The sequence below is a fragment of the Grampus griseus genome (genome assembly GCF_964374135.1).
Source record: "Grampus griseus genome assembly, chromosome: 8".
In the NCBI taxonomy this organism is placed as follows: Eukaryota; Metazoa; Chordata; class Mammalia; order Artiodactyla; family Delphinidae; genus Grampus; species Grampus griseus.
Window position 1 is genome coordinate 56565560 of NC_139002.1, and position 12775 is coordinate 56578334.

Here is a 12775-nt window from a genome sequence, read left to right on the forward strand (position 1 = left end):
ATAAGGACATCGCTGGTGACCGTGATGTGAGCAGCACTCCTTGCTCAGCCATATGTGGTGGCCCTTCTCTGAGTCTTGGTGTCTTTGTTTGCTCTGAGTTGGGGATAAATACCCAGGCATTGTACAGACTGTGGGAGGTGATGGAGGGCCAGTGGCTCCCCCATCCCTGCCAGCTGGGCCGTGGCCTCACAGCCTGCATCTCTGGAGCAGGGCCAGGCTGGCTTGTTGGGGGGCGGAGCTGGCTCAGGCCCCTCTCCTGTAACACGCCCTGACAAGGACCATTAGTGCCATTTGGAGCCTCTTTGTCAGTGGAGCTGCTCCCCAGGCCACTTCCTCCCCCAGTTCCTGGCCTTCCCTCCCCTTTCTTCCAGCCCCTGCCATTCAGTTTTTTCCTCTGATTGTTCTTAGAGTGACCTGCCCCCTCCATCCCTACTGTGGATGGGGCCTCTTTATCCCCATGTACAGGCTCCCTGTGGCCGTGGGACCTCTGGCTTTCAGCTCCCAGGACTTTCATCCCTGGGTGGCCCCCAGCCCCGGCTGATGCCTGGCTCCAATAATGGGGTCCCTAGTTCTTTGTTGCGGTTCCCAGGGGTAGGGAGGGGCGGCAGCACCTCATTCTTGCCCTGTCCTCCCTGCCCCACTCTCAGGATCCAGCCAAGTGAGGACTGTGGCCCTTAGTTCACAGGACCCCTGTGTGCTGTGGGCCCTCCTGACACCTGCGGTCTTTCTGGCCACCTGTCAGAATTGCCCCTGGGTCCTGTATCACACATCACCATAGGACATTCCCCACCCTCCGGCACCTGTGGCGGGTTCTCTACCAGCCACTGTCCCTGCAGCTATTTCCCTGGTCCCATGGGACTCCATGCTGCTGGCCTGGGACAGGACCCATCATAGGCAGAGGCTTACCCCTCACCCGGGGCCCTTCTCAGAACCTTGTCCTCTGGCCAGAGGCCTTGCACCTGCTGAGGCAGAGTGATCTCTGTGGACAGATGGCCACTCACCGCTGCTGGCTCGGGGTTCACAGAAGACCAAGGGCTCCTCTGTGGAGGTAGGGTGGTAAGCCCCGGTGAAGTCTCTCCTGGGTGGGCATACTCATGCCAGAGTAGGAGAGAGGATCTTTGCTCACCTGCCATCTCACTATCGAATCTTCCCTAAGTTGCCACCTACCCTGGGAATATGAAGACCACCCAGATCTTCAAGGTGCTTACAGTGTAGCAGGGGGACCGACATATAGAAGGACAGTTCTAGAACTGCAGGGTCTGTGCCTTAACCGACACGGGTGCAACAGTTACGGAAGCTCTGAGGAGATGGGGTCCACCCTGCTGGGACGGGGCAGGCCTCAGGGAGCAGGAGGGTTGCCCTGTGGACCAGAGTGGGGCTGCTTTCTAGATGGAGCCATCGGGATTAGAACCGCAGCTCCAAGCTGGCTGTCCGGTGCAGGAAGGATCAAAGAAGGCCGGAAAGCTGTGGGGAGCCCGGCAAGGGGCCTGGGAAGTGGCTGGGTGAGAGATGCTGAGCTGCTCCAAGCCCTGCAGACCTCCAGCCCCTCAAGGTGGAGGGTGGTCTTGGTTGTCTCCTGCACTGACTTCCCCTCAAGGTCTGTTGTTTGTACTGATGATCTCAGCAGTTTCCCAGAGAGCAGGATGTTCCAAGCTTGTTGTGCTTCTGAGATAAGGGGACGGGTGAAAGCAGGGATGAGCCCAAGGGCCCAGCGGAAGTGCCTGCAGGCCTCTCGGGAAGCAGCAGAGGTGGCTGGCGGCAGCAGCCCCCCGCCCCCCGCCAGGAAAGAGAGGCCACCCCTGCTGGGGGTTGTAGAACACCGCATTGCTTCAACTGTAGAGGCTGGGGCACTGCTCTTTAATCCTCTTCTAACTTGCTGTGTGACTTGGGCAAGTCACTTCACCTCTCTGGGCCTCAGTGTAGCAGGGGGCAGAGGTGAGGAAGAACACCTACTTTGCAGGCGTGTGTGAGGAGGGAAGGAGGTGAGGAATGTGACCCTCAGACTGCGGATCACCGTCCCAGTGTGAAGGCCTAGGCAGATATGGCCTTTGCTCCTGGAGACTGGTGCACACTGGAAGGGCCTCAGGCTGCAGCACAAGGGGCCCAGCTCTGGCTCCCCACTGTTTTGTGACTTGGGGCTCAGTGATGTTGGATAGGTCACTTCCCTCTCTGAGCCTCAGGTCCCCACCCGTGTGAAGAGGGCAGTGATCCCTGCCTGGCAGCGGGGCTACAAAGGGGGAGGGGTGGGAGCATGCTGGGTGGATGTGGCCTGGGGCCATCCCTGCCCCACTTGACCCCTTTCCTCGTTTGGCCCCTCCAGTGGGAGCGCCTGTGGTTTCTGCTTCTCACCTTGGCCTTCGGCCTCACGCTCACCTGGCTGTACTTCTGGTGGGAAGTCCACAACGACTACGATGAATTCAACTGGTGAGTGGGTATCGGGGGGCGGGGGCCCGGGGCCTGGTCATCCGGCGGCTGAGACGGGACGGGGCTTGGGTTTGAGTCTCTCTCCCGGGCTGGTCCTCAGGGCTCTGCCACCACTGGCCACCAAATCTCTGTATAGCCTTGGGGGACACAGTCCTCTGGAGAGAACAGAGGCTTAGCGAGGAGCTGAGACCTCCTCCCTCATGCTGCTGTCATGAAAATCGGAATGTAAGATGGGGGCAGGGCTCAGCTGGGGGCTGGGACCTCTGACCCCTTTGTAGACAAGGACTCCAAGGCCCAAAGAGACCAAGGCCTCAGCAGAGAAGGTGGCCCCAGACCCCAGGCCTCCTAACTCCCTGAGCAGGGCCTTGGGCAGGGCTGGTAGGTGGTTCTAGGAAAGATCAGGGTCCTTTGTGGACAGCAGCCTCGGGTCCAAGGGCAGAGCTGAGGCTGGTACCCGGGTGCACGAGGGCACCTGTTTCTTCCCCACCCCCACCCCCGCTCCCCCATTGTCTGCCTTTGTTAAACAGTGAAAGGCACAGAGGAGGGGACGTCCCCTCGGTTCTAGTGGGAACTCCCCCATTGACAGGTGTGGAAACTGAGGCCCAAGTTCACACAACCAGTTGGGGGCAGAGTTGGGGCTTGGCAGCCAGTGCTCCCTGTCCATCCAGTGCTGCCTTTTCCTTTTGGTTAGAAGTTCAGGGGCTTCCCTGGTGGCGCAGTGGTTGAGAGTCCGCCTGCCAATGCAGGGGACACGGGTTCGAGCCCTGGTCCGGGAAGATCCCACATGCCACGGAGCAACTAAGCCTGTGCGCCACCACTACTGAGCCTGCGCTCTCGAACCTGCGAGCCGTGACTACTGAGCCTGCGTCCCACAACTACTGAAGCCCGCACGCCTACAGCCCGTGCTCCGCAACAAGAGAAGCCACCACAGTGAGAAGCCCACGCACCACAATGAAGCAATAGCCCCCGCTCGCTACAACCAGAGAAAGCCCGCGTGCAGCAACGAAGACCCAACGCAGCCAAAAATAAATAAATAAATAAATTTAAAATAAATCAATCAAAAAGAAAGAAGTTCAGCTCAGTGTGACCATGGGCACATAAGTGTGAGTCCTCAGTAACTGACCTCATCAGGTCTTCTTGAGGATGAAATAAGATGATGGAAATGGGAGGGCTCCAAGCTCACCTAAACCTGAGGGCTGCTTCCTGGGAGGCTGAATCTCCAGCTGGTGGCCATTGTGTTAGAATTTAGGATTTCTGGACTCTGGGTTTCTGAAGGGCTGTGGTTCTAGGACTTTGTGATGGTCCTAAGATGCGGTTCACGGAGCCTGAGCATCCACTCCCCTCTGCATGGCACTAGGCTGCGCTTCTGCTACTAATGAGCTCAATAAAGGACCGGCTGCCGTCCCGCTGCAGCCCAGCAAGATGAGCCGGAGCCCCAGCCGAGTCCCAGAGGTGACCCCTGGCCTTTATTAAATGCCGTAAATCAATTACTCATCCTTCAGGTATCCAAAGCACAGGCACTGCTGTGGGCAAAAGGGAACATTCTCTGCTGGCCCTCGACTGTAGACCCTGGACACTTCTGCTGAACTGCAGGTGTGCTGCCCAGGTGATGGTCTACCCCCAACATGTACAGAAGGAGAAGCTAAGGCCCAGAGAGGGGTAGGACTCACCCAGGGCCACACAACCATTTGGTGCCAAATACACATACTGGGGACAGTCGAGGAGACTGAGGCTCAGAGAGGTTAAATAGCCTTTCCAACGTCACACAGCAAGATGCAGTCAGATCTGGGACAGGGACTTGAACCTTCCTGACTGTATCATGCTGTCCACGGAGATACCCCACTCTGCAGAGAGTGAGCTCCCTGTCACTGGGCAGCTCAAGCAGAGGACGGATGCCTGCCCTGTCGAAGAGGCTGCAGAGGGAAGGGCTGCCTGGGGCTTAGGGATGGCCTGAGGACCTGCAGCTCCCTCACCCTGTCACCTCAGTTTCTTGGAGTCGGTGCTGGGATTCAGGAGCCCCTGGCCTGGTCCTCAGGGTCTAGAGAGTCTCCGGGGATAGCTCATGAAGAAGAGAAGGTGACTGAGACCGAGGTGGTCAGGGCTAGACAGGGAAAGCCAGGAAGGGACCATCTGGGCTGTTGCCGTCCAGTGGGGGCTCCCTGCCAAAAGGGAGAGACAAGTGGAGCCAGAACACTTTGCAGGAGTAGTCGCCAGGGCCGGGGCCTGCCCTTCTTTGGCCCTCAGTTTCCCCAACAGATTTTCCACTGGGATCTGAGGGTGAGGGCCAGGGGAGGGCAGATGCCCCATAGTGTCCTCCTGGTGTCCCCTCCCAGCCCCCTGCCCAGGCCCAAGATGGCAGCAAGCCTGAAGCTGCCTGGCGCCGGCTCAGTTTCTCTGATGACGTGTGCCAGTTGCTGCCTTCTCTGAGCCTCAGTTTCCCCAATTGTACAGGGAGGATATGGGTGGTTCAGTCTTTCTGGAGAGCAACTAAGCAGCATCTATCAGGAACCTTAAAAAGTTCATTCCCTTTGGCCCTGTAATCCTATTTGTAGGAGTCTATCCTGAGGAAATAATTAATAATACAGAAAGGTATGTGCAAAGAAAAAAAACTTAATTTATGATAGTGAATAATTGGAAACTATTAATTGTCGTTAGTAGGAAGTTGGCTTCATATGGTACATTAATTCCATAGGAGACCACGTGACTATTAAAAAACTCACATTTCCTCAGGATTTTAGTGACTTCAGTAAATGCTTGTGTTAATTAGAAGCAGAGAATTGAGTACTTACCATGTTCCTCACCTCACTTCATCCTCAGGAAACACTATGAAGGGCACTTTGTTATCCCCATCCTGTAGGTGAGGAAACTAAGGCTCAGGGAAGTCAGGTATTACATTTTATCAATCCTAAGACCTCATCTTTTCACATGTTAACGTTGAAATTGAGATGAATGTCACAATCAATGGCATCTTAGATTCAGGGGAGCCTGTCACCTCCACAGAGTCCTGCAAGCCAGGGGATTTGAATCTGCGTGTGCCTCCCTCCAACGCCTGAACTCTGACTGCTGTGCTGTACGCAGCGGGGTCCCGGCTTTGCTGTTTACACAAATATATAAGCGGGGTTGGGGGGCGGGGCTTCCCTGGTGGCGCAGTGGTGAAGCATCCGCCTGCCAATGCAGGGGACACGCGTTCGAGCCCTGGTCCGGGAAGATCCCACATGCCGCGGAGCAACTAAGCCCGTGCGCCACAACCACTGAGCCTGCGCTCTAGAGCACGCGAGCCACAACTACCGAGCCTGCGTGACACAGCTACTGAAGCCCGTGTGCCTAGAGCCCGTGCTCCGCAACAAGAGAAGCCACCGCAATGAGAAGCTGCGCACCACAATGAAGAGTAGCCCCTGCTCGCCGCAACTAGAGAAAGCCTGCGTGCAGCAACGAAGACACAATGCAGCCATAAATAAATAAATAAATAAACAAACATTTATAAAATAGCAGCCTTCTTAAAAAAAAATATATGTATATATATAAGCAGAGGGGGGAACCCGCTGGAGGGAGTCAGCAAAGTTTCAGTGATGGTTACTTCTGTGCAGTAGAATCAAGGGGAACTGTCTTCTTGTTTATGCTTCTTGGCATGCCCAGGTGTCCCCCATGAGCCATCCAGAGGCTGACCTATGACCAGGGAGACAATGACCTCCTCACTGAGTGGGCAGGCTCATGAGAGCTGAGAGCTGGCCGGCCCGAGGGAGCGTCCTGGCTCCCTGGTGGAGGTGTGTGACCCTTGCCCCTTCTCCTCCTGGCAGGTACCTCTACAACCGCACGGGCTACTGGAGCGACTGGTCCGTGCCCATCCTCATGACCACAGCAGCCGCCTTCACTTACGTCGCAGGCCTCCAGGTACGTGGGGCTGTCTCAGAGGGCAGGTGGCCCTGAGCCCAGGGGAAGGGAGACCTGGCCTGCGCTGGGCTGACGGAGGGGCCCGCCCTGGTCTGAGGAGGGCAGCTGGCTTTTCTCCTGGCTGCTGGGGCTTGGTTCCTTCAAGCGGGGAGGTCCTCTCGCTTTGCCCCCTCCTGGCATGTTCTCCCCCGCCCCCGTGGAGCATCCCGCTGGTAGGCCCCACTGCAGACTTCCTCTTCCAGGAACTCCCTCAGACTCAGGTTAGTCCCCAGGCTGGACTGGGGCATCCTGGGGGACAAGGCTGAAGTCTGCTTCAGAATCCCGGAGCCTGGAACTCCCAAAACATTAATTAGGCAGTCCAAGTGAAGCAGGGCCCAGTGACCTCTTGAGGGAAAAATCCTAGAGGAGAAGGAGCCTGGAGGCCTGGAATAATCTGGGAGGAGGCCAGGCTTGGGCTGGGTTGGGCAGGGCTGGGCATTCCCATCGCCTTCAGGGAGGTTTGCTGACTGGCTGAGCCGGGCCCAGAGAGCAGTGGGGAGCAGGGTGTCTGGGGAACGGGCAGAAACCTTCAGGTCACACCTGGTGCCTGACTCTAGCCCTGTGGGCCCCCTGTTCAGGTCCTGGCACTATGTCACATTGCCGTGGGGCAGCAGATGAACCTGCACTGGCTGCACAAGGTAAGGGCTGCCTCCTTGGGGGCCTAGGGAGGAGCGGGGAGGCTGGAGGCCGCAGCAGCAGAGGAAGAACCCGGACACATCTTCCCTCTCCTGCATCGTGATTATAATTGTTCTAGTAGCTAACACTGAGAACTCGCTGTGTGCCCAGCACTGTTCTCGCGGTCTAGACTGTATTAACTCATTTAACCCTCACAGCAGCCCTGTGACGTTAGGTACTGTTATGATCCCATTTTGCAGTTGGGAAAACTGAGGTACGAAGAGGTTAAGTAACTCACCCAAGGTCTCCCACTTAATAGGTGGAGGGTCCAGGATCTTAGCTCTGCAGCCGTGCACTCAACCAGCACAGGCCACAGCTCCGGCCCTCTGGCTGGCTCTGCCTTCGGTCTCACCCTCTCCTCCTCTTCAGTGAGCTCATTTTAAAACTCTGATCCAGTGATATTTCTCCCAATTTAAAGCCCTTCCCACCACTTCCATTGCTCCCAGGGTGATCCAAACTCCCCCACCCGGCATTAAGGCTCTGCGTGACTTGGCCCCAGCTGAGGTCTCCCAGCTGCTCTCATGGGACTGTCACCCTCAGCTTCTGCCACGTGACACATCTCAGGCCCTCCCGGCATGTCTGCCTCTTCTCTGCTTTACCCCTTCACTCCTCCCTTTCTCTCTCTTTTGGACCCTTCCTTGGTTCTCCTCCCCACCTACACAAGACTTCTCAGGCTCCCCCAGCACCCTCAGGCTCCCCTGCCACAGTCCTAACATCTCATTGTCCATTTCCATCTGGCTCCCTGACCCCAGCCCTGCCTGGTCTGGGAGCTCCGTGCAGGCCAGAACTGACTTTCCATCTCCATGTCCCTGGTGCCCCACGCAGGACTGGGCCCAAAGCAAAGAGGCTTCATACGTTCCAGAGCCTTGGCTCTCTTGCTTGCTGTCGGTGGCACGCATGGCGCTGAATACATGTGGCTGATCCCTGCTCTTTCTGAGGGCCTAGCGGGCGCAGGGGTGGCACAGAGCTGACCAAGAGAGAGCCTCTCCCTCCCAGGAACACCTGGGCCTTGGAGGAAAGGACGGGCTACCTCTTTTCCTAGAGCCTGACTCAGAGTGAGCATGCCATTTAGGAAGGGGCAGAAATGTCCAGAAATAACCACGAGCCCATGAGATGGGTCCAGAGTGACTCTGAGGGGAGGCGCTCACTTCCAGCTAGAAAGATACGAAGCAGGAACCGGAAGAAGGACGCGGTGAGCTCCAGTTGGGCTTTGTGGAGCGGGAGGTGCCTGTGGGCCTCCAGGGGGGCCTCTGAGATCTGGAACTGAGGAGTTAGATCCGGGGAACTGAAATCTTGGAGGGATGAAGAAGAGTGAGCCACGGGACTTCCCTGGTGGTTCAGTGGGTAAGAATCCGCCTGCCAATGCATGCGACACAGGTTCGATCCCTGGTCCGGGAAGATCCCACATGCCACGGAGCAACTAAGCCCGTGCACCACAACCACTGAGCTTGCGCTCTAGAGCCCGCGAGCCACAACTACTGAGCCCGCGAGCCACAACTACTGAAGCCCACGTGCCTAGAGCCCATGCACCGCAATGAAGAGTAGCCCCCACTCGCCAGAGAAAGCCCGCACACAGCAACAAAGACCCAACACAGCCAAAAAAAAAAATGCAGTGAGCTGCCTCTGGTCCCCTCCCACCTTCCTCCTGCTTCTCACTCTTTCCTAAGATCTCCTCTGGGCTTCTGAAGTCCCCTCTGTGAGGGACTTTCTTCTCCCAGCTACAAAGCTGACACTTTGAAAGAACTGCACCCGCTGGCACCCCAGGTGGGGCCGGCGCACACCGCAGCCACCTCCTCCAGGGCACGCCTGGCTCTCAGCAGGCCAGGGCGCACCTGCTTGATCCCAGTGGAGAGGCGTCCGGAGGCCCGAGCTAGCCAGGGCAGCAGATCAGTGCACGGAGTCTTCTCCTGGGGGAAGGGGGCTCAGGTTGCTTCATCTGCACTGGTGCCAGCTCCCAGGGTGCCAGTCCTGTCTCCCTCTCCCCTCTGATCCCTCCCAAGAGATGTCAGCACGAGGAAGGTCCTTCCTGGCAGAGATGGACTCACTGCACCTGGAGGGAAGGAGTTCCCTGGGGCTCAGTATTCAAACAGGGGCTGGAAATTCTACCCTTCTGTTTCCAAGATTCTATCATTTGATTCTAAGATTTTTATTATTTTTTTTGCAGTATGCGGGCCTCTCACTGTTGTGGCCTCTCCCGCCGCGGAGCACAGGCTCCAGATGCGCAGGCTCAGCGGCCATGGCTCACGGGCCCAGCCGCTCCGCGGCATGTGGGATCTTCCCAGACCAGGGCACGAACCTGCGTCCCCTGCATCGGCAGGCAGACTCCCAACCACTGCGCCACCAGGGAAGCCCGATTCTAAGATTTTAAGAAATTCTTATCCTTTTTGGTTTTGTTTTAACCGACTTTTGACCATTAATACATTGACATGGTTCAAAATTACAAAGGTACAAAGAAGTAAAAAATGTAAATCTCCCTATTATCTTTCCAGAAATATTTTAAGTACATACAAATGTGTGTGTATGTGTGTGTGTGTATATATATATATATATGCACACATTTCCTTTTTCTTTAAACACAAGTAGTAGCCTATTATACTCTCTATTTTGCACCTTAAGAAAATAAAGTTGGGGTAGTATTTTTTTTTTTATTGAAGTATAGTTGAGGTACAATACTATAGAAGTTACAGGTATACAATATAGTGATTCACAATTTTTTAAAATTTATTTTATTTTTATATTTATTTTTGGCTGCATTGGGTCTTCGTTGCTGTGTGCAGGCTTTCTCTAGTTGCCGGGAGCGGGGGCTACTCTTCGTTGCGGTGCGCGGGCTTCTCATGCAGTGTCTTCTCTTGTTGCGGAGCACGGGCTGTAGAGCGCAGGCTCAGTAGTTGTGGCGCATGCATGGGCTTAGTTGCCCCGCGGCATGTGGGATCTTCCCGGACCAGGGCTCGAACGCGTGTCCCCTGCATTGGCAGGCGGATTCTTCACCACCGCGCCACCAGGGAAGCCCCTGATTCACAATTTGTGAAGGTTATGCTCCATTTATAGTTACTATAAAATATTGGCTACATTCCCTGTGTTGTACAATGTATCATCATAGCTTATTTTATACATAACAGTTTTATGAATAACAGTTAATCCCCTACTCCCATCATGCCCCTCCCCGTTCTCTCTCCCCACAGAAAATTCTTGGAGCTCCCTCCCCTTCAGTACAATAGGAGCCTTCCCATCGGTGTCCATCCCTTGCTCCTGTCCCACCATGTAATCCCTAGTTCCCTAATCTAGCCAGTCCCCTGTTGCTGGGCCTGATCAACATCCCATTTAACTTTCAGTTCCCTGGCAGCACAGTGTGGCAGTGACCTGTGTGGGGAATTGCTGGGTAACGAGTGTGTACTTTTGTAATTCGGATAGTTCCTGCCAAACTGCCTCCTTGCCAGGTGCCACCAATTCATGCTCCCTCAGTAATGTATGATTGTGCCTATAAAATCACCCTTGCACATAAAGTGTTCAGGGATTTCCTGGCTTTGCCAGTCCCAATGGGTGAAAATGGTACCTCAGTGTAGTGTTTTCTTTTTTTTTTTTTATAAATTTATTTTATGTATTTTTTATTTTTGGCTGCGTTGGGTCTTTGTTGCTGCGCACGGGCTTTCTCGAGTTGCGGCGAGTGGGGGCCACTCTTCGTTGCGGTGCGCAGGCCCCTCACTGCTGTGCCTTCTCTTGTTGCGGAGCACGGGCTCTAGGCGCGTGGGCTTTAGTAGTTGTGGCTTGCAGACTCTAGAGCGCAGGCTCAGTAGTTGTGGCTCGTGGGCTCCAGAGCGCAGGCTCAGTAGTTGTGGCCCACGGGCTTAGTTGCTCCGTGGCATGTGGGATCTTCCCGGACCAGGGCGCGAACCCGTGTCCCCTGCATTGGTAGGTGGATTCCCAACCACTGCACCACCAGGGAAGCCCTAGTGTTTTCTTTTCATTAATTTTTATTGGAGCATAGTTGATTTACAGTGTTGTGTTAGTTTCTGCCGTACAGCAGAGTGAATCAGTCATACATATACATATATCCACTCTTAGATTCTTTTCCCATATAGGTCATTACAGAGTATTGAGTAGAGTTCCCTGTACTGTACAGTATGTTATTAGTTATCTATTTCATGTATGGTAGTGTGTATATGCCAATCCCAATCTCCCAATTTATCCCTCCCTACCTTCCCCCCTTGGTAACCATAAGTTTGTTTTCTACATCTGTGATGCTATTTTTGTTTTGTAAATAAGTTCATGTGTACCATTTTTTTAGATTCCACACATAAGCGGTATCATATGTCTGGCTTTCTCTTTCTGACTTACTTCACTCAGAGTGACAATCTCCAGGTCCATCCATGTCACTGCAAATGGCATTATTTCGTTCTTTTTAATGGCTGAGTAATAGTCCATTGTATATATGTACCACATCTTCTTTATCCATTCATCCGTCAGTGGGCGTTTAGGTTGCTTCCATGTCTTGGCTATTGTAAATAGTGCTGCAATGAACGTTGGGGTGCATGTATCTTTTCAAATTATGGTTTTCTCTGGATATACACCCAGGAGTGGGATTGCTGGATCATATGGTGACTATTTTTAGTTTTTTAAGAGATGTCCATACTGTGTTTTTTTTTTTTTTTTTTTGGCTGCGTTGGGTCTCCGTTGCTGCACACAGGCTTTCTCTACTTGTGGCGAGCAGGGGCTACTCTTCGTTGCGGTGTGCGGGCTTCTCATTGCGGTGGCTTCTCTTGTTGCAGAACACGGGCTCTAGGCACACGGGCTACAGTAGTTGCAGCATGCGGGCTCAGTAGTTGTAGCTCACGGGCTCTAGAGTGCAGGCTCAGTAGTTGTGGTGCACGGGCTTAGTTGCTCTGCGGCATGTGGGATCTTCCCGGACCAGGGATCGAACCTGTGTCCCCTGCACCGGCAGGCGGATTCCTAACCATTGCGCCACCAGGGAAGTCCCAAACATTCATTCATCCATTCATCTGGCTGCGCCGGGTCTTAGTTGCAGCATGCAGGATCTAGTCCCCTGACCAGGGATCAAATCTGGGCCCCCTGCATTGGGAGCGCAGAGTCTTAACCACTGGACCACCAGGGAAGTCCCTCCATACTGTGTAGTTTTTTTTTTGTTTTTTTTTTTTTGTGGTATGCGGGCCTCTCACTGCTGTGGCCTCTCCCGTTGCGGAGCACAGGCTCTGGACGCGCAGGCTCAGCGGCCATGGCTCACGGGCCCAGCCGCTCCGCGGCACGTGGGATCCTCCTGGACCGGGGCATGAACCCACATCCCCTGCATCGGCAGGCGGACTCTCAACCACTGCGCCACCAGGGAAGCCCATACTGTGTAGTTTTAATTTGCATTTCCCTTATGATGAGTTAGGTTCAGCATCTTTCATCTGCTCAAATTGACATTTCCTTTTCTATAAACTGTCTCCTCATATCATTTGCCCTTTTTGCTGTGAGGTTTGCTTTTTGCTTATTAACTTGCAGGAGCTCTTTATAGATTTGGAAAATGAGGCCTTTGGCTGATGAACTGCAAATCATCCTTCCTAGTTGTCATTCATCTTTTGACTTTGCTTGCTGTATTTTTGCCACAGGAATTTTTTTATCCTTAAGGATTTTTTATGCTTAGGGATTCTGTCATCTCTTATGGCTCCTGGGTTTCGTGTCAGAAAAGTCTTTCCCACTCCAAGATTATAAAAAATTTCCCTGTGGTATCATTTGGTAATTATGTTCC

The 12775-nt window shown here is 54.1% G+C and overlaps 1 protein-coding gene across 2 annotated transcripts in view; it reads left to right on the top strand.

Annotated features, from left to right (window-relative positions):
• The window catches only part of GDPD5 (glycerophosphodiester phosphodiesterase domain containing 5), a 91540-nt gene that overhangs the window by 58409 nt on the left and 20356 nt on the right, over positions 1 to 12775 (top strand). Inside the window, exons 4-6 of one of the 2 annotated variants that reach the window (XM_082660224.1) lie at positions 2321 to 2424; positions 6222 to 6315; positions 6933 to 6992. In XM_082660224.1, the coding sequence (XP_082516350.1) occupies positions 2321 to 2424; positions 6222 to 6315; positions 6933 to 6992 (258 nt within the window). The remainder of the gene's footprint in view (positions 1 to 2320; positions 2425 to 6221; positions 6316 to 6932; positions 6993 to 12775) is intronic. The other variant, XM_082660225.1, reaches the window with a different exon arrangement.